This window comes from Bacillus rossius, chromosome 1, assembly GCF_032445375.1.
Source record: "Bacillus rossius redtenbacheri isolate Brsri chromosome 1, Brsri_v3, whole genome shotgun sequence".
Taxonomy (NCBI): domain Eukaryota; kingdom Metazoa; phylum Arthropoda; class Insecta; order Phasmatodea; family Bacillidae; genus Bacillus; species Bacillus rossius.
Genome location: NC_086330.1, coordinates 229,879,442 through 229,900,763, shown reverse-complemented (window position 1 = coordinate 229,900,763; position 21,322 = coordinate 229,879,442). Strand labels below are relative to the sequence as shown.

The following is a 21,322-nucleotide window of genomic DNA, read 5'->3' as shown; positions in this document are numbered from 1 at the left end:
CCCAGGCACGGGTATGGTGAGGCAGGGGTGGTGGCGGTCGGATTTCCCAGAAAACAGGGGGGGGGGGCGACTGCAGTTGTTTGCTTGTCGCCTAAGCAGTGTGAAGTCTTGCGCGGAAACCTCGGTCTTCTTCTCTAGAAGTCGAGTTTGATTCGAAATGTGCTGTCAGTTTAACACGTGAATGCTAATTTTTGTATAGACAAGTAGACCTAAATGTTTGTTTTAGTAACAATTATAATTTCTAGTACTTTTATTTGTAACTGTGTGAATGTGTCCACTGTAAATTGCAATCTTTATTTCGGCAATGGCTTCTAGTGGAACTAAAAAGAGGAAAGTGGTACACAGTGAAGGACGCGAAATTATAAGTACGGTTATTGAAAAGTGTGACAATGAAGCTAAAGATGGTGTCCCAGCATTTCCTTTGATTCAAGCAACACGTCGAGCCGCTCACTACGTGGGTGTAAGCGAACCAACGGTGAAACGAATAAGAAAGAAGAACAAAGTACGCAATACAACTAATAGTCACAGTTCTTTATCAACACCTGGTAAAAACCGAAGTGATTGGCAAAAACACACTACCATAGTTGTGGATGTTTTCGACAGATGCATTATCAGAAATACAATACATGACTTTTATGTTCGCGAGAAGAAAATTCCAACTGTCCCGAAATTGTTGCCTATAATCAAGAACAATATAGAGTTTCCATTGGGATCAAGATCGCTACATCGTTTGATCAGAATAATGGGATTTAAGTGGAGGAAGTCTAGGTCCAAGAGAAAAAAACTCGTTGAAAAAGCGGGCATAGTGACAAGGCGTAATGACTACCTTCGCAAAATACGACACTACCGCGAAGTAGGTAGAGATATTGTCTATCTAGATGAAAGTTGGATAGACAGTAATTTAACTGATTCTAAATGTTGGCAGCATTAAGATAAATTCGGAGTTCAAACAAATGCTAGCTCAGGTAGAAGGCTTATTTTTTTGCATGCAAGTAATGCGAATGGATTCATTCCTAATGCACTGTTTATTTATAAAGCAGGAACTGCCACGGGAGATTTCCACGGCCAAATGAATAATGTGAATTTTTAAAAGTGGATAGACGAAATATTTTTGAATAAACTTCCACCAAATGCTGTAGTTGTGATGGACAATGCTCCATATCATATATGGAGATTAATGAAGTCCCATCCAAGTATGCACTAAAAAACGACATTAGGCTGTGGCTAAAGAACAATGGGGTTGCATACAACGAGAGGATGCGCGAAGTAGATTTGAACAAGCTTATAGAACTGCATAAGCCCAAAGAAAAAGCATACAGAATATACTGTAAAATCAATCAGTTTGGTTGCACAGTACTCAGACTGCCTCCTTACATGTGTGATCTAAATGCAATCGAGTTAGCATGTGGAAAAATCAAAAGACTAGTTAGAGAGAAGAATGTCATTGGCGATTTATCACTTACGAAACTCAAAGACTCGACAAAAGCTTCAATTTCATCAGTGACGAAAGAAGACTTGGCGGGATTTGGTAGACACATACAGCACGTCGAGATTTTGGAAGAAAGATGGAATTATTCCGGACGTGATAGACACTATTATAGTTAACTTGGATAGTGACGACAGCGACCCTGAAACTGATAGTGACGAGTCATCATATGCTGCAGTGCCGACGCCGAGTGATAATACTGATTCGGAGTCAGAACTGGCGCGGCCGTTGGAAAAATGTTAAGAAAAATCTGAAGTGATATGGTTTATTTATGTCTGAAAAACCATAATTATGTCAACACCGGTCTACAATAACAAATATTACAAATATTACAATATAGGCTTTTCGTCAACTGCATATCTTATATTCATATTTGCGGCCCTCAACACACGACTTCTACATACTCCTGTTTGTGAAACTGGAATTGAGTATTAATGGTGAGTTCATGTCTTACTTTAACTTTCGTAGCTGTACTTTGAAGCATGTGAAAAGTATCGTAGCATGACTCATTTTGTGTTATCGCTTTGCATAAGTGATTATAAATTCTTTGTTTAGCAAACACACATAGTGAATACCTTTTCGGATGCTTCTAGACATCTCTTTCATGGTGCTACGCAAAAACATTATATTGTATTCGTTGAGTCGAGTCAATGTTTTCACTTTGCACAAAATCAAACACTCCCTTGTCTCCGTGTCCCTCGTGACGTCAGTTCTACTCTTCGCGGCCTCATTCCTGGCAGGGATCTTCCCATCAGTCACGGACTATACATAGCAGCAACAACACAGTGCCTATGGGCATTAGCCCGAAAGGTGCAGCTCTCTGGCGAGCAAGATAGAAACTAATATAGTTATAGTTGGCGAGATCGTCGATAGATGGCGTTTGAGGTAGCTCAGTGGCGCTAAGGCAAGGCGCGATCCGAAAACAAAAGGATGTCAGGGCGATGACCGGTCATTGGCTGGGGGCACAGTTCTTAGAACATCGTCGCAAATTCGGTTTACCAGGGGAAGGAGGCAGGATCTTGTAGTAGCGGGAACAAGAGCAACTTGGCTCCCAAGGCGTGCCAGAGGTGGGTGTAATTTGAGTGTGGGTGCATGACAGAAGTTGCTCACTTCGGAAGGAGCTTAAGTGGTGGTTGTGTCCAACTGGCCTGATGGAAGCAGGAGCTCAGAGCTCCCGGTCATGACAGCTGGACCATAGGGTATAGAAATTTTAAACTCGTCCATGCATGACAGGTGGGGAAACTGTATGCTTATAGCTGACAAACAAGAGACTGACTTATGAGATGCTAAAACCATGAGGAAACCAGTTGGGTAAAGTTTGGATAGAGTGTACAGTGAGGCAAATTAATTAAAATTAATGTCCAAAGCTAGATAACAGTTAATATACACAAACGAAAATAAACAAAGAAAAAAAGTGCCGAGGGAAATTTTTACTTTTGTATACAGCAGCGAGACATTTCTCCCCAGCTGCGGCTATTTTCTCGTAGCATGAAAACTTATGTTTGCCTCACCAGTGCTGGATTCTTAAGAAATGTGGTCGAAATTGGTTTTTCCCCTGCCAGAAAGGGGCAGAAGTCGTGTCACACCCGCTGAACACAAGTATGAACATGATTACCCGGGAGAGTAGTCAGAGGTTCTGCTGTGAATGGTGTGGTGGAATAGTGAACAACTGGCTCCCCTCTGCCATCTTTCAGCAGATAAATGTTGTCCATTTGTAAACCTAAGCCAACTAGTACGACAAGCCGGTCTACATCTCCGATGATGACCACCTTGTCAGAAGAAGCAGCTTTGGTGATAGCAGCTCTAATGATGTTGGCATCAGCATCCTCTTTTTAAACTTTCATTTAAACACAATGCTGCTCAAAGCCAGTGCTTATTAGCTTTATCAGCCTGTGCTTATTTGTGTCATTCGATAAGAACTATTCTTGTGTATTGTTGATGGTAGTTATAACTAAAAGAATTGTCACTGCAGTTGAAAGTGAGTATCGTCTGAGATGTTCGGCACTTTTGGTGCTTTTCTTAGAGGCGTCATCTGGGTATCCATCGTATAGCAAAGTAACATTTGTCCCAAAAGGTTTTTTTTTTGCAAAATTAATGTAGCCATTGTGCTGGAAATTAGGTATTTCGGCATGTTTTTTTAAAATTCTTATTATAATTCTAAATTACTTTTGGAAATTTTATTTTCTATATAATTTGGTTACAAAAGGGTGATTTACACTTTTTTAGGCTGGTGTACGCTACTTAGTTAAACATTGTGCCAGTGATCCAAGGCACCCTTTCTCAGGGACCAATCTGATCATTTGTTAGACTAATGAAGACGTTAGCAGCCCGTTTGACATTTCTCTCGCTTACAGTCACGTCCGGGGCCTGTAACATTATTTCCCTGCATGACTAAAACTGCATACAACAGCTCTGGACGAGTTGTTACCATTTCTCAGAGACGAGCTTACCATAGCTTTTCCCATCATGCATACGTATTAGGTCCTCTCCTCGAAAGTCACGTTAGGATGCTGGTTCCCAGCCCCGTTGCATTTTTTGTCCATCTCCACCCCTCCCAGCACCCTCCGGTTCTCAGAATTTAGCCCAGGATCATTGCCCTGATGTAAACCCCGCCAGGCATTAGCCGACTTCAAGGCCAATTTGCCATAGAAAAAATATGTGCAACGATGGACCACACACGACATCTAGTGGCCGAAATAGTAAGTTCTTCTCTTGTCGCCAGCTCGTGGAGCTGACGCCCGTGACATCTGATGGCGATCTTGCTAACCCCCCAACTACCTTCCCCTGTAGGCCGCCAGAGAGCAGCACCGACTGCGCCATCAGCCCCAGGCTGTAGCAAAAGTCTCGGGCGAGTCGATCCATTTTTGTTTCAGACAACCCTCAACAGGTAGCGCTAAAATTGGCCAGTGCTACCAACTTCGAGATATCTAAGTCAGGTTTTTTTTTTGTGATTCCCACACGGGAAACTTCGGAACCATTCGGTCCGGACGCCCTAGTCTCCTCCCCCCCCCCAACTATGGTTTGAGCATTACCTTTTAATTACGAGACGCAGCTCCTCCGCGGACACTTCGCGTCTCGATTCCAGACGGACTGTTTGAAATTATCGGCTGATCGACGAAATGTACTACAAGACTTCCATTCGGCCGCAACCGACGATGTAGTCGATTAGACAAGGGATGCTATCCCTGTAAATTTCTTTAAGTAGTTTAGTCCGTCTGTACAGTACAAAGAATAGTAGTTATTTCTTTTAAATAATTTTTTGAAAGGATGGAAAAGTCTGCGCCTGCCGCGTATTCGCGAGTTCCAGATCCGGACTTGCGACGCTTCAGAAACTAGAAGCCAACTTCCCTGTCAGGTGAGTTACTATCAGCTGTATTCCCCAACCTCCCCTGATCTTTTGCGGGCATTTTCTGACAAGTTTGCTAACTGTGTACTAGTTCTGATCATGTTTGATTCGGACTGTTCACAGACAGGGTTCAAGAGCCGGATCCAGAATTAGCATTTTCACGCTCTTCCTCTTCAACAAACAGGCGCCCTGGCACCATGTTGAATACTGATCTCCGGGCAGTGAACCACCGACTTCCGGTGCTACAGTATTTATAAACCTTTTGACGTGACGTCTAATAAATCGATGAACACTGGCTGCACGCACGAAAAATTGTCCCACTATGGATGTCCCACTACGGATGTGTCCTGTTTACGCATGCGTGGCATCTCTCTGGTATGTAGCGGACGGTACAGAGAACTCGGCCGGCATGTGGCGGCTACTGCTCAGGTTTCACCCCGCCATGCTGCAGGGATAGGCGAGTCGTGCCAGTTGGATCACGCCTGCGCATGTCGCCACACACGGCTTGGGGCAGACAACAACATAGCGGGGTACGAGATTATTGTTGTTATTGTTGAGGGTATTGTTGTGCACCGTGCCACGGGAGTATATTAGCAAGGAAATGGCATTCTTACAAGTATGTATTATTTTAATTACTAGTGTAAATCAGTATATTTAAACAGTGTTGTATGAGTATTGTTTTAGCTCTGTAATTAAATATTTATTGCTGGTATGATACTTTTCCCGCTTTAGTTTGACATTGGTAATTATTTGTCTTGAGTTATTATTTTATCAACTAAATCACACACTGTACTATAGTTATGAGCCCACGAGCATGTAAATATTTCGAGTCCAACAGAGAATATGCTAGTTAAAAGAAATTCAAACAAATATTGTGCATGGAATATTATTAATTTATAACATCTGAAACTTTACAGCTAAAGGGTCATCAGATGTACGCACTACTGGATTCTGCAGCCACCACCAGCTACATAAAAGCCAGCTGGGTGCAACACACTCGAACTGCCATGACACCACAAGTACAGTATGCCCAACTGGCGCAACAAGACCTCTGTATTACACTCCAAGGCAGGGCCTCGATAAAGTGCCATATCAGAGACCGAGAAGTAGTAATATCCTGCTGGGTAGCAGAGGACCTCCATGAAGACCTGATACTGGGACAAGATTGGCTGATTGAACAGAAGGCAGTTATGGATTTCGAAGTGCAGAGGATCTGTTTTGGGAAAACTCCACGCCAAACACTGTACTGGGTAACCCGGCGGGTAGCTGAAACCCCCACACCAGTACTGACCTTGGCAGATATACAACAAGGGTTTCCTGAAGACCTTCAAATATGGCTGCTAGACACTCTCCAACCATTTGCATCTGTTTTTATGCCCCATGGAAACCTGCCACGCACCAACAGTACATGCCATCGGATCACGCTGAAAGATGACCGCCCCATCTACTGCCGACCAGGAGCACCATCACACCACAAACGAAGGTTGATTGCAGAGCAGGTGGCAGAAATGCGAGCAGCAGATATCATAGAACCCAGCCGGTCTCCATATAACTCTCAAATTGTGATTGTGACCAAAAAGGATAAGAAACCATGCTTCTGCGTTAACTATCAACCGTTGAATCATGCTACTGTCAGTGCAGCACCACCGGCAGTTAACATCCATGAAACCCTAAAGGACATTGGGACGGCACGTGTATTCTCCACCCTGGACTTGAAATCTGGCTATTTGCAGATCCCCATGCATCCCGATTCTAAACATCTGATTGCATTCACCACACCGACAGGCGACCGATATCAGTTTAAGGTCATGCTATTTGGCCTGAAGAATGCCCCTAGCACTTTTCAACAAATGATGGTGCAGGATGTTCTGCCGGACCTCATTGGAAAGTGCTGCTTCGCCTACCTCGATGACATAATCATTTTCTCCAACTCATGGCATGAACACCTCACACACATAGCACAAGTACTGGAGCGATGTCAACTCCATCATCTTACTTGCCATTTAAACAAGTGCCACTTCAGGAAGAGACAGCTGGAGTATTTGGGCCACCTAGTGTTGTCAGAAGGTAACGAAGCCAATCCAGAGAAGATACAGGCCATCATGGAAGCCGAAAACACCAGATTGGTACGCCAAGTCCGAAAACTGCTGGGCTTCTGCAATTGGGTAAGGGAGTTTGTACCCCACTTCTCCAGTATCTACCAACCAATCACCGACCTACTAAGCCCCCAAGTGCGCTTCCAATGGGGAGCGGAACAGAAGCAAGCCCTCGCATCTCTCCGGGAGCAATTCTCACATATCACGAAGCTTGGCCGACTCGATCCCACTGAACCTTTCACCCTACAAACTGATGCCAGCCAGCCAACGGGGGTTAGGTGCAGTACTATACCAGGAACCATCTCCAGGAAACCGGAAGTTCATATCATACGCCAGTTCCAAGCTATCACATGCGGAACAAAAGTACCACAGCAACGAGCTGGAGTGCTTGGCCATCATGTGAGCCATCAAGCGATTTCGACCGTACCTAGAAGACCAACACTTCACCCTGCGCACAGACAACAGGGCACTAACCTGGCTGGGCTCGATGAAGGACTGCAAGGCCAAACTCGCCCGCTGGGCACTAATACTGCAGGAGTACAATTTTACCATCGAACATTGTCCCGGGAAAGACAACGAGTTTGCAGATGCCTTGTCCCGGGCCGCCTCAGGGCCACAGCTGGAAGAACATTTCCAAGATTGTGATAGGATGGTTGCGGACATTGAACAACCCCCGACATCAGGAAAGGAAGAGATGAGACCTCAAAAAACTGCAATTGCGGGGGAAAGTCTCTATCAGACTGTGACACAAGGCCAACAAGCAGACCCAGGAATATGTAAGCTGGTACGCCGTCTGCAAGACCTATACAACATCCCACCGACCGAGAGATCACCTGCCGATCATCAGTTTGTCAGAACCCATCGCCTCCACCCAAGCGGCTTAGTAAGGTGGCCGGAGAATGAGGCCAATCCACAGCTACTCGTCCCCCATGCCTTAAGGCGAAAAGTGTTAAGGGAATACCATGATGCAGATCTCATGGGCCACCCAGGCATGGCCGAAACCCGGAGAGCTATACAAATGGGATATACCTGGGAGGGGATAAAAAAGGATGTAGAAGAATATGTGGGGCAGTGCCACCTGTGCAACACCACCAAAGCCCACCACCCAGCAGGGCCCAGATGCCTACAACCACGCCAACCTAGACTGATCTGGGAAACAGTCGCGGCCGACCTCATGGGACCATACCCTAAAAGTGCTCAAGGGAACTGGTTCCTGCTGGTGATTACTTACCTGTTCTCTCGATGGGTGAAAGCTTTTCCATTAAGAACTTCCAAGGCACCAAAACTAATTACAACCCTGGAAAATGAAGTCTTCACTCGCTGGGGGTACCCCAGACAAATCCTTATGGATAATGGTAAACAATTCTCTGGAGAACAGTGGGACGAAGCCTGTAAACGATGGCAAGCCCAAAAATGGACCACTGCTCTGTACCAGCCCCAAGGAAACCCCACAGAGCGAAGGAACCAGGAAATAAAGAAAGGACTGCGCCTAAGGCTCTGTGAGGACCACCGGCAGTGGGACTCTCACTTCCCAGCCATATTGTTTTCGCTGCGGAACAGGTATAATGAACCACTGGGCTGTAGTCCCAGTCAGTTACTACTGGGACACAACATCCCGCGACCCGGAGACTGGGAAATACCTGCGACCCAAATCCAACACCAGAAAGAAATTCCAGTTACGAATCCAGAACTCCAGGCGGAAGTCAGACACCAGGTTGCTAGAACCAACCAGGCTAAATACCACCAAAGAACCCAACCCACAACTCCTATGAAGGCTATAACCTCCGAAATCGAAGTCGGGGACATCATCTACTGGCGAACCCACCCGCTGTCATCCTGAGAGGATAACTTCTGTACTAGCCTCGCACCTGCTTGGCAGGGGCCATACCCAATAGTAGGGAAACAGGGCCCAGTTTACCACCTGAGGCTGAATGGCCAGAAGACCGTCAAGGTACACCAAAAGGAACTACGAAGAGCCTCCCAAGGGGGTTCCACCGGGAATACAGAGCGGGATCTAGAACCAACCACCACCATCCCTCACCCGGCACCATCAACAACAGGACCTCAGGGCGCCCCGCATACAACCAGTCTCACTCCAGGGAGGAAAACCAGCCCAGACCGAAGACTACGACCCCAGGACCACCTGGTGAGACTGGCACGTTATCGACTGTCCTAAGTGTAGTGCAGTGGCCAGTGTAGAGGAGTCAGGCCTGGGACTGAAGCCCAGCGTGCTGACTCCAGGCAAGTGCAACGATACCAAAAGTACCGGCCGAGGCCACAGAGGGAGGGGGGCGAATTGTCTTATCCCTTATTCTGACCTCGGCCAGTAAACCCGCCCCCTTTAGGAACAGACCCCCGTCTGAAAGACATTATACATATCTCCTATCTGGCACCTCTATGGGACATTAGTGCAGCAAGCGCCCTTAGATGGCAACAACCGATTTATGAGCAAACAGACTAAATAATTATTGTACCTTTGCCACAATGGATCTCTGGCACTAAATATATGTCATATGTATTATATGAAGGTTGTAAATATTTAATTAATAATATGCAGTGTGCTGTGATATGTATAACAGTGTATTGTAATGGTTTCTCACTGACCAATCTGTAAAGCTGGAGGACATAACCATCCAGCAATGTTTGACCAGACAGAGAGTTCTTACCCTTGAGCAATCTTGGTATTAAATACTTCAAGTGGTAACTGAGCTCTACATTTACACTTATTTATTTCCCTGTTCCTTCTCTCTCTCTCTCTCTCTCTCTCTCTCTCTCTCTCCTTCCCTCGTCGCTGGAGCAGCCTTTCAAGGATTTCGCTCTAGCTTCCTTTCCTTCCTGGAGCGGCCCTCTGGGGATTACGCTCTAGACTCCCTCCTCTCACTGGAGCAGCCCCTCCTCTCCCTGGAGCGGCCCTTCGGGAATTACGCTCTAGACCCCCTCCTCTCCCTGGAGCGGCCCCTCGGGGATTACGCTCTAGACCCCCTCCTCTCCCTGGAGCGGCCCTTCGGGAATTACGCCCTAGGCTCCCTCCTCTCCCTGGAGCGGCCCCTCAGGGATTACGCTCTAGGCTCCTTCTGACTCACCTCCCCCCCCCCCCCCCCCATTTTGCCAAGATCCTCGGCCGCAGCCCACCTTGGCCCGACTCACCGCTCGACTACGGGAGCTCTTCGGCGACAACTGAGCTCACCACCTCCATCGCCATCGGTCTCTGCCCAGGGACACGTCAAAGGTTCTTGCATTTCAAAACTTTTTTGACAACACAAAGGTATGGAAACTTGTCTTTTTTTGTATTTCCTCCTGGTAAAAGCCGCCTAATTTTTTTTTACTGTTAAGGTCTTCCAGAAAATATGTTCGAGGATAGGCATATCTTATTCTATAAACGATAAAATGAAAGATAAAACTGAACTAAAGAAATTAGAGGTACACTGAGGAATGGCAAAGAAAAATTTTAAAAATAAATTAAAAATTAAATCATCAATTTCTTTACAAAAATCACGCGACTATTGAAAGAATATTTCTTACAGAGTAAATTAAATTATATGTTACAGACCATTACTGCAAGGGGTTGAAATAACAAGGGTAGAAAGACAAAATAAGTTAATTCTTTTTAAAATATATATAATATATATCCGTTCTAATTTATTGTAAATCTCCTAAACTTCATCTAGAACCTTTGGCTGAAACAATTTTCGATGAAACGAACTATTACCGTAGTAACAGTAGTTGAATATTGAAAAAAGTTTTTTTCTTAGTATCAAAATTGCCGACATTTATTTTTAACTATCTTAATATTACCTTAAATCTTTGTCAAAAAAACATACGACTATGTATTAGTGTAAAGGATTACAAATAATGTTTGAAGATAAAAAATAATTTCATAACTACCTAAATAGACATTATATAAATTTCGTTAAGACATTCAATGCTGGATGCATTGTGTTACAAACTGTCAAAATATTTTCGCTGCATGGAATATGAGAAAATGTTTAATCTATATATTTTTTTAATATTGGCGAACATATAGGATGTTATGTACATTGAGTTCTTAAAATTTTCCAGAAGTTTTTAGAAGTTTCTCAAACATTTCCAGAAGAAATAGGAACTCCGAAATCTACCTTATTATGTAGGCTGTGCCGAAAGGGATTCTTTGAATGCTTATCGCAAACAGACAACATTCGGAAATCTTGTGCAGTTTTTAAATAGCCTGGTTGTTTCTGAATCTCTGCTCACCGTATGAGTGCCCAGGTATGTGGGGCTCTTAAATTTATTCAATAACCATAATTCGGTTAGCTTTTAAACGATACTAGGAAGAAGAATAAGAAGCTAAAATGCACATGCCTAGGAGGTTAGAACTGTTGGCTTTCACCTTTGAAGCTGACTTATAAATACCTTCTTAAAACTAAAATTGTTTGAAGGATTGCATTTTAAGATTGAAAAAATCATTGTATTAAAAAAAATTTCTAATATTTTTCTTGGAATAAAGATAAATACAAAAGTATATTATGTTATACCCTCTCAATACCAAACCGGATTTTATAAATCACAAGAGGAGAAGTGGCGTACGTTGGCATGATCCTTGAGTTTTCTCGGGTTCTGCCGTTTTCCCCCACTTACTCATTCCGTCGATACCCCACTCTCGCTTCGTCGTACCTCACCAGCCGGGACAGCGGCACTCACCTGATGATGCCGGAGAAGTGGAACAGCTCGGCCGTGAGGTAGGACAGGTAGGACACTCCCAGTATGGCCAGGGGCTCCACCACTGGAACACACAGCCCTCCGTCACGTCTACTTCATTGTTGTGTTATAACGAAGTGGACCATCTTTACAATCGGCATTGTAAGTCGTGGGGATGACGACTTCAGAGCGTAATTGTAAGGTTCAGAAGGTAGCAGAAAGGTGGAATGCGACTTTTGTATTATATTTTAGTTACTACCAAATAACTCGCCGAAAACACAGAAGTCAGCAGCAGCAGCAGCAGTAGCAGCAGCAGCAGCAGCAGCAGCGCACTATAGGATGTTTGCATGTTAACACATGTGTTGCATACTTGCGCGATTTTATACCTGCGCACTTGAATACTCACACACTTGTGTCCTTGCACACTTGTTTACTTGCATTATTGTGCACTCGCATACTTATTCACTCGCATACTTCCGTAGTCGGATTCTTGCACGCATACCTCTATCTGTGATGTTTCACTTCCAGCTCGCGTGGCAGCAACATACCAATTTTAAAAGTAAAAATGCTTATACCATTATTTATTAAAGCACTTGGCAAAGTATAAATCATATTGCTATTTATCGTGTTAAGAATGGCGGATGGCAATGGTAAATAATCGCAGTATCATTTACCTAGTCCACCTTTGTCACTCTGTGTTTATTTCCCCGTGTTTCCTCCGGGTTGAACACCCGACTATCATCATCATGATTATAGTATACTGTTACACTGAAACACATATGACTTATAACACAGGAGTTAAATTATCGTCCCAAAAATATTTTCCCAGTTCTTAACAGCTAAGAGTAAACTGTACAATAATTATTTGACTTATGATAAGAAATAATTAAATATTTTTCTATAAATAATATTATTTTGCATTATAAAGTCTTTGGATCTTTTTGTGATTTCATGCAAATCGGCATTTCCTTGTACTAGCAATATTGTTTTGAATGTATTAACGACAAACAAATTAATTACATACCTGCATGGTCACGTTATTATTAAACTATAACTAAACTGCAACAATCTATACACCAAATGATCATTTTGGTTGGACACGCCCCGAAGAACTAAAGGCCAATTACGAACACCAGAAAATCATATTACTAGGGACTGAAATAATCGTGGTTTCGCTGAACTTCAGGATAGAATATACAGTCCTCTGTATACTTGGGGAAATAACCCCAATTAATTGGCTGCTGACTTGTGAGTCGTCTCAACTGGTTTGCCTGTGATTATATACTTATGTTGGTAGAGGTTTTCTTATTGGCCCAGAGTCGCCATTATGAATAGTGAGCCAATCGTAAAAGCAGCTTAAAGGTATAAGATTTGAACTTTGGGCCTACCGCGAATGAATTCACGAATCATTTCGGTCATTTCATATTACCAAGTTATGAGCGATCACGATAGAATTCGATCCAAGGAAACAGTCATTAAAAACATTCTATTCACTTGGTAACGCACATTTTTGTAAAGTCTAACATAGCACTAGAAAATAGCGTGAATTTGACAGGTTGTCTTAATTAATGGAGCATTCTGATATGTTCTGCTTTAATTACTACTTAGTTTAATAATTCGAAAAAGAGCACGTTTGTTTTTCCATCGGCTGACATAGGCGCCAGAGGATGAGGGTGCCTGTACGCCACTCACCCCGGCACTCCTCTGTGGCCCTGGTGAGCAGCGCAGTGACCAGCCCGAACAGCACACCCACCACGCAACCGCCCAGGTTGACCGTGAGGAAGCCAGCTGTGGCCATCAGGTACTGGTTGCTAGGGATCTCGCCCATCTCGCTGAACGTCACCATGGTGGTGTACAACACCACTGTCACAGCGTCTGTAGAGCACCATCACCACCGAGTCTCTCCCGCCCGTGGCAGCAAGGTCTCGCATTAATGCTTTTACAGTCAGCCAAAGACCTATCCATTTAAAAATGAGATTCAAACATATTTCATCGATGAGAAAAGCTTTCGTTTTCTTTCAAAAATAAACAATAACATAATGAAGATTTTAATTTATTAATTTTATATTTTTGTTTTTAGATATATGTTACATATTTTTAACCTTCTAGTTATGAGAAAGTCAATGAATATTAATGCGTAGCATGGCTAACCCATTTAATCATTGTTTACTAATAGTGCTTCTTAGTCAAGTTTTTATAAACTATTACAAGAGGAACGGGTAACAAAAGTAGAAGTATGTTTTGGTGCGTCAGACGCCAGGTTCAGAGTGAGGTGCATATGTATCGTCCGCTGTCTTGGATAGTGACTCAGGGTGACCATTATGGTTTTAAAATGTTTTCAAAGTCCTCAAGAAGATTCAAAATTTCTATCTGAGGAGAAATATCCCATATTTTTCCTCAAAAAACAATAGAGTCAATTTTCCTGAGAGAGAAGCAATATTCCTCAGAGAAACTACACTTTACGCACACAGGGGCCATAATCCTCAAAGAGGAGCCTGAAATCTCAAAGAGTCCCGTCTAAGATAAAAACCTTGACCTCGAATCCCGGTCGCTATCTTTAAAATTTTAAATTTTAACTAAAAATTCCAAATAAAGAAATCGAAATGATATTCTAAAAATGTTATATAAAATTTTAAATGAAAAAAAAAATGCATTTGGAGTCCTCGGTTTGAATGTTGGTGGATTCAAATGTAAGCATTTTTGACAAGCCCTTCTTCATTGATATTTTTAATCAAATTTACTACCACTACTCTCATATAGAAGTATATTATTTCAGGCATTATAATGTTACAAGATCCATCTTGGATCCGCCATTGTTTTTTGTCTGCTAGTGTGTAATGTCAATAAAATGGTTAATTTTTTTTAATCTCTAGAGTTCAGTAGAAGTAGTGTAAAATAGGGGCTCCGAGCCCAGGCTTCCAGGCTGTGGATTCATGATTGTTTACATTTTTTTTCTTCCGACCACCATCTTGTATTATGACGACCATATCAGAATTAAAATTCTTCAAAAATGACTAAAATGACTAAAAATTTCTCTATTTGGAGGGAAAAATTCCTGTTTGAGGGAATATTTCCAATTTTTGTCCTCAAAAATGCCAACGGCTATGAAATTCAAAACAAAAAAAAAGGCTTAAATTCCTTAGCGACAACCCGCACCTTGACAAATAGGATGCAATGTCAGCCATTTTGAATTGTGACGTAACTATTGCAAGTTTCATTACGCCCGGAATCTTGAAAATCCGTAATTTTTATGCTAAAAAATTGGGAAAAATTTAAAAATTTATAAAAAAATGGAAGTAATCACATTTTAATAAAACTATTAATAAAGCATTTTTGCGCATATCGTTATGGTTGCCATATTGAATTTTATAAATGTTGCACATTTCGTTACGCCCGCAATATTCGATGTATATGACGTCATTGTTCTACTTTTCGTTACGACCGTAATCTTGGATTCTAGATCGTTGCACATGTTGTTACGCCTCCCATCTTAAAAATCCGAAATTATTATCAGTTTTTAATGGAACAATTTATTTAATCAATATTTAATATATAATAATTAAAACGCGCTCGTACATCCTTGGTTCGAACCACGTAGGGCAAAAATAAAACAAACGACAACAGATACTTTCTCCACGGATGCCACCGATCGACTGACCTCCTACCACTTATGCCAAGGTACATATATCGCCAACTAGTATGACGTCACGTCCACCATTTTGTTTTCGTCTGCTAGAGACCATCATCTTGTTTTCGCCTGCGAGAATGTGTTGTTGTCGTATTAGTTTAATTTTTTTCCTGCTAGAGTGCAGTAATAATTTCTTGAAATGTTGGCACCATCTTGAAAATACATAACTATTTAGCCAGAAATTCGGGGAAATTTCATAAATTGTCAAAACATTTACTCGTTAGTATAATGATTCATTCAATTAGTTCCTGTCATCGTTCGATACTTGATCGATGCAAAAAAAAATTATTATAAAAATAATTAAAATAAATCAAGTGTAGTACTAAGTCCTAAATTCAGCTTAGTTTCATTGCCAACTGGCCTCCTATAAGCAGTTATGTCCACCATCTTGGAAATGCGTAATTAATCAGCTATAAATTCGGGGGAAAATATCACTTTTTTACAAATACAATTTATTACCTAGATCATATAGTAGTACAGGAACACTTGCTATAGTTAGCAATATTATAAACATTTAGTCCAGCATCGGCTTGAACTGACTAATTCTTATCTCCAGTCGGTTTACTGAAGACAGAGACTAGCAAGAACCTTTGTCTATACAGTCTTTTATTTCCCGACAGAGTTCCTCGATACTATGTTTAACAGACTACCTCACATCGTTGGAATAGTAAATGGGAGTATTCACTGTATTGAATTAACACTTTTTCACTTTATCCTCAAACGGATATGGTTTGCCATATACAAAGTCCAACCACAAGTTATATTTTAAAGGCCCGTAAGTAGCTACTTCATTGGTAAGCTGATTGATAATGTTCTGCCTGATGCTGTAAATAAAAGTACAAATGTATATGGCTCCAACAGACAATGGCTCCAAACATTAATGCTCTAATGCTTCAATTTCTCCAACAGCTCCAAGTGCTCCAACCCACCAACAGCTCCAAGTGCTCCAAGTTCTCCAAGTGCTCCAAATTCTCCAACATCTCCAAAGCACCAATTGCTCCAAGAGCTCCAATGCTCCAATTGCTTCAACTGTCTTTGGCAACAATGCTCCAAGTGCTCCAATTGCCCTGATGTGCTCCAACTGCACAAAAGTTACAACAGCTCTAATTGATCCAATTGATCTAACTGATCCAATGCTACAAGTGCTCTAATGTGCTCCAACTGCTACAAAGATTCAACAGCTCCATTTTCTCCAAGTGCTCCCCTGTTCCAATTGTTCCAAGACCTCCAATTTTCCAAGCGCTATTGGATCCAAACACCAATATTTCAATGTTCCAAGTGCTCCAACAGCTCCAAATGCTCATATTTCTCCAAGAGATCCAATGCTCCAAGTGATCCAATGCATGCAATTTTTCCAACAGCTACAAATCTACAATTTCTCCAATAAATCCAATGCTCCAAGTGCTTCAATTGCTCCCTCTACATTGAGATCCAAATTAATTAAATTACATTTTTTGATCAAACTTAGCCTGATTGCTGGTATGGCTATTATTACTCTACATTTTGTCTGTCAATGGTATTAAATTTACATCTTTAAGTTAGAAATTGTATTACGAAAACTCGGAATGAGATAGAAATACGATTTCGAGAAATGAAACAAAATCTTTTGAAATCCCAAATGGTTTTTCTTTTAAATTTAATACAAGTGCATGTATATCAAGTCATTATTGTATGTACCCAATATGTTAGGATCTTCCCATGAAGCGTAGTTAATCTCTTCTGCTGTCATCTTCCTTGCATGTTTATAATAATTATTATTAAATTCTCTGGAGTCTTCCGTTTTAACACCTGCCTCTTGGTCAGTTTCGTCATCGACCCAGTGTTCATCGGAAGCTTGGGCAGAATAATTTATTCGAACAACTCGTTTCCAAAGTTTTTATCTGATCCCTTCAACACATTCTTCGTACTTGTGAGCTTCAAAAACGTCATCACAGTCCTCGATTATTTCAGCCTCAGACGTGAAATCACAGTCTTCGTCCTGGTCAGCTTCAGGTCGTTCTGCGTTGTTCGCGTTTTCGTAGAAATTACTAGAAATTGGTGTGAATATATTTTCATTTATCATGAATTGGCTACTTTCTTTGTTAGTCATAAATTATAAATAATTATTGTGATCTAGGATAGTTTTTTTAGCAATATAATTTTTATATTTTTCGTAATCATTATAAACGTCTAATATTTTGCCTTCGTTCCTCTTCCTTGATGTTGTAACCCAGTCTTTGTTATCTTTAGTCAGCTTAGTTGTACAGGTATTGCAAAGTATATTCATGGAATATCCACTACCAAATAATTTCTGCACTGACTGCATCTAAAAGGTTTTTGGCAAGGACTCAATATGAACTCGCTTATTTCATGTCGTTTAGCATTTTTTCTCAAAGTAAACTCCTTGCTGCAGTATCTACAGCGATGTCGGTTTGATGCAGTTACAGCCAAAGAACCAGAATACATGTTAGCTTCTGCGACTAATGCCAGACACTTAAATAGAATTTTGTAATTTTTCATCAGGGTGAGTTATTTATCTCGTACAAGAAACATGTCTCAAGTTGTTCTTATTTTCAACAACAGATGGCGCTACGTGTTTCGTAGTAGCAAATATTCTTCTTCTTTATATGGGATGCAGGATGTTCTCTCTCTCTCTATCTCTCTCTCTCTCGATAGCAAGAGAGGAGAGGTTCGCTAGACTTCTAGGAGAAGGAAGTTGTTCCTGCATATAGCGTTTCTCAGCCGTATTATTATTATTTGAATTACCCTGATACAAATATTGTAAGTGCTGAATTAGTAGCAGAAATATTTCATGCAGAGATCTATTTCTCACAATTAACCAGAAGCACTCTAAGAACAGATGCAGAGCCAGGAATAATCATGAGAACTCGGAGAAAACCATTATTATATTGGCAGAAACAATCAGGAGAACATGGAGAAAATTATTGCACGTTTACCTTAATCCATATTTGAATATTATAGAAAATAATTTTATAAATAAAAATTAAAAATTACAAAATTATAATAAAAATAATTATGAAATTAATAAAAATAAAACGCAAAAAATAAAAAAATGAAAAAAAAAAAAAAGCTTCTGTCAGCTTGTGAACTTCTCCTTTATTGAGCAAGGATAGAGTTATAGTACAAGCCAGATTTTTTTTTTATAATTTTCATAATTATTTTTAAAATATTTTGTAATTTTTTATATTTGTTATTGCTCTGTCCTAGTAGGCGTTCGCTACTATAGTCTGTTTCTCGCTTAGATTCCAGTATAGAACAAATTGCAAATACTGTTGTTAGGTTGATACTACCCGGGTTGTTAAAATTTTGTATTATTATGTATATCGTCGTTAATCATAATAAGTTTTATTTTGTGTAATTATTTTATTTTTGATTCAACTAACACCATAAAATAGGGTATACAGTTAGTATTATTACAGCTGTAGTCATTTTGACAGAAAAAAACAATAATTACATTATTTCACACGAGAAACTCTTTGTAACAGTATATACAATGCTAAATTAAGAAAAAATTCTTAAAATTAAGTTATATAAACATATTGTTAGCAAAAATTGTTGAAAAAAAAAGTTATATTTCAATTATGTCTTTTGAAATAAAAAAATGGAAATTATAAGATGATTCTCTTAATGAAAAGGTATTTCTGCAATTATCATTACAAATAGTACCTTAAAAAATACAATTTCCCCGATATATATATACACACACACCAATACGTTTAAAGTTGTGTATTTTGAGCTCTATGGCAACAGAGCACAACGAAACAAGGACAGCACTAATAGCAGAAAGAGAATATAAATGCCAACCAAGTGCACGCTGCAATCCAAAGATGAGCCTTGATCAGGCCTGGCCCTCGGACTCACCGTTGAAGAGCGACTCGCCGAACACGAGGTAGTAGAGGTCCTTGTTGACGCCCACCTCCTGGAAGATGGCGAGCACGGACACCGGGTCCACGGCCGAGATGAGCGCAGAGAAGACCAGGCAGTCGGTGAAGGCGAGGCGGTAGGGCGGCGCCCCCGGCGCGGGGTTCAGCTGCAGGCGTCCCAGCACGCCCACGCTCGACAGCGCGAACAGGATCGGCCCTGTGCACATGCCGTACTGCACGCAGCGTCTACACAACTGTGGGTGTCAAGAGGAGGCAGAACAGGATCGGCCCTGTGCACATGCCGTACTGCACGCAGCGTCTACACAACTGTGGGTATCAACAGGAGGCAGAACAGGATCGGCCCTGTGCACATGCCGTACTGCACGCAGCGTCTACACAACTGTGGGTATCAACAGAAGCCAGAACAGGATCGGCCCTGTGCACATGCCGTACTGCACGCAGCGTCTACACAACTGTGGGTGTCAAGAGGAGGCAGAACAGGATCGGCCCTGTGCACATGCCGTACTGCACGCAGCGTCTACACAACTGTGGGTGTAAATAGGAGGCAGAACAGGATCGGCCCTGTGCACATGCCCTACTGCACGCAGCGTCTACACAACTATGTGTATCAACAGGAGCCAGAACAGGATCGGCCCTGTGCACATGCCGTACTGCACGCAGCGTCTACACAACTGTGGGTATCAAAAGGGGGCAGAACAGGATCGGCCCTGTGCACATGCCGTACTGCACGCAGCGTCTACACAACTGTGGGTGTCAAGAGGAGGCAGAACAGGATCGGCCCTGTGCACATGCCGTACTGCACGCAGCGTCTACACAACTGTGGGTGTAAATAGGAGGCAGAACAGGATCGGCCCTGTGCACTTGCCGTAATGCACGCAGCGTCTACACAACTGTGGGTATAAACAGGAGGCAGAACAGGATCGGCCCTGTGCACATGCCGTACTGCACGCAGCGTCTACACAACTGTGGGTGTCAACAGAGGGCAGAACAGGATCGGCCCTGTGCACATGCCGTAATGCACGCAGCGTCTACACAACTGTGGGTGTAAACAGGGGGCAGAACAGGATCGGCCCTGTGCACATGCCGTACTGCACGCAGCGTCTACACAACTGTGGGTATCAACAGGAGGCAGAACAGGATCGGCCCTGTGCACATGCCGTACTGCACGCAGCGTCTACACAACTGTGGGTATCAACAGGGGGCAGAACAGGATCGGCCCTGTGCACATGCCGTACTGCACGAAGCGTCTACACAACTGAGGGGGTCAAGAGGAGGCAGAACAGGATCGGCCCTGTGCACATGCCGTACTGCACGCAGCGTATATACAACTGTGGGTGAAATTAGGGGGCAGAACTGGATCGGCCCTGTGCACATGCCGTACTGCACGCAGCGTCTACACAACTGTGGGTATCAACAGGAGGCAGAACAGGATCGGCCCTGTACACATGACGTACTGCACGTAGCGTCTACACAACTGTGGGTGTCAACAGGGGGCAGAACAGGATCGGCCCTGTGCACATGCCGTAAAGCACGCAGCGTCTACACAACTGTGGGTGTAAACAGGGGGCAAAACAGGATCGGCCCTGTGTACATGCCGTATTGCACGCAGCGTCTACACAACTGTGGGTATCAACAGGGGGCAGAACAGGATCGGCCCTGTAAACATGCCGTACTGCACGCAGCGTCTACACAACTGTGGGTGTAAACAGGAGGCAGAACAGGATCGGCCCTGTGCACATGCCGTACTGCACGCAGTGTATACACAACTGTGGGTGTCAAGAGGGGGCAGAACAGGATCGGCCCTGTGCACATGCCGTACTGCCACAGCGTCAACAAAACTGTGGGTGTCAACAGGAGGCAGAACAGGATCGGCCCTGTGCACATGCCGTACTGGACGCAGCGTCTACACAACTGTGGGTGTAAATAGGGGGCAAAACAGGATCGGCCCTGTGCACATGCCGTACTGCATGCAGCGTCTACACAACTGTGGGTGTCAACAGGGGGCAGAACAGGATCGGCCCTGTGCACATGCCGTACTGCACACAGCGTCTACACAACTGTGGGTGTCAACAGGGGGCAGAGCAGGATCGGCCCTGTGCACATGCCGTACTGCACACAGCGTCTACACAACTGTGGGTATCAAAAGAG

General features: G+C 42.8%; 1 protein-coding gene across 2 annotated transcripts in view; it reads right to left on the bottom strand.

Annotated features, from left to right (window-relative positions):
- The window catches only part of LOC134527345 (sodium/hydrogen exchanger 2-like), a 430,632-nt gene that overhangs the window by 142,463 nt on the left and 266,847 nt on the right, over positions 1–21,322 (bottom strand). For both annotated transcript variants that reach the window (XM_063359946.1, XM_063359947.1), the window contains exons 8-10: positions 19,152–19,370; positions 13,295–13,477; positions 11,606–11,687 (exon numbers count right to left, since the gene is read on the bottom strand). In XM_063359946.1, coding sequence (XP_063216016.1) covers positions 11,606–11,687; positions 13,295–13,477; positions 19,152–19,370 — 484 coding nt within the window. The remainder of the gene's footprint in view (positions 1–11,605; positions 11,688–13,294; positions 13,478–19,151; positions 19,371–21,322) is intronic.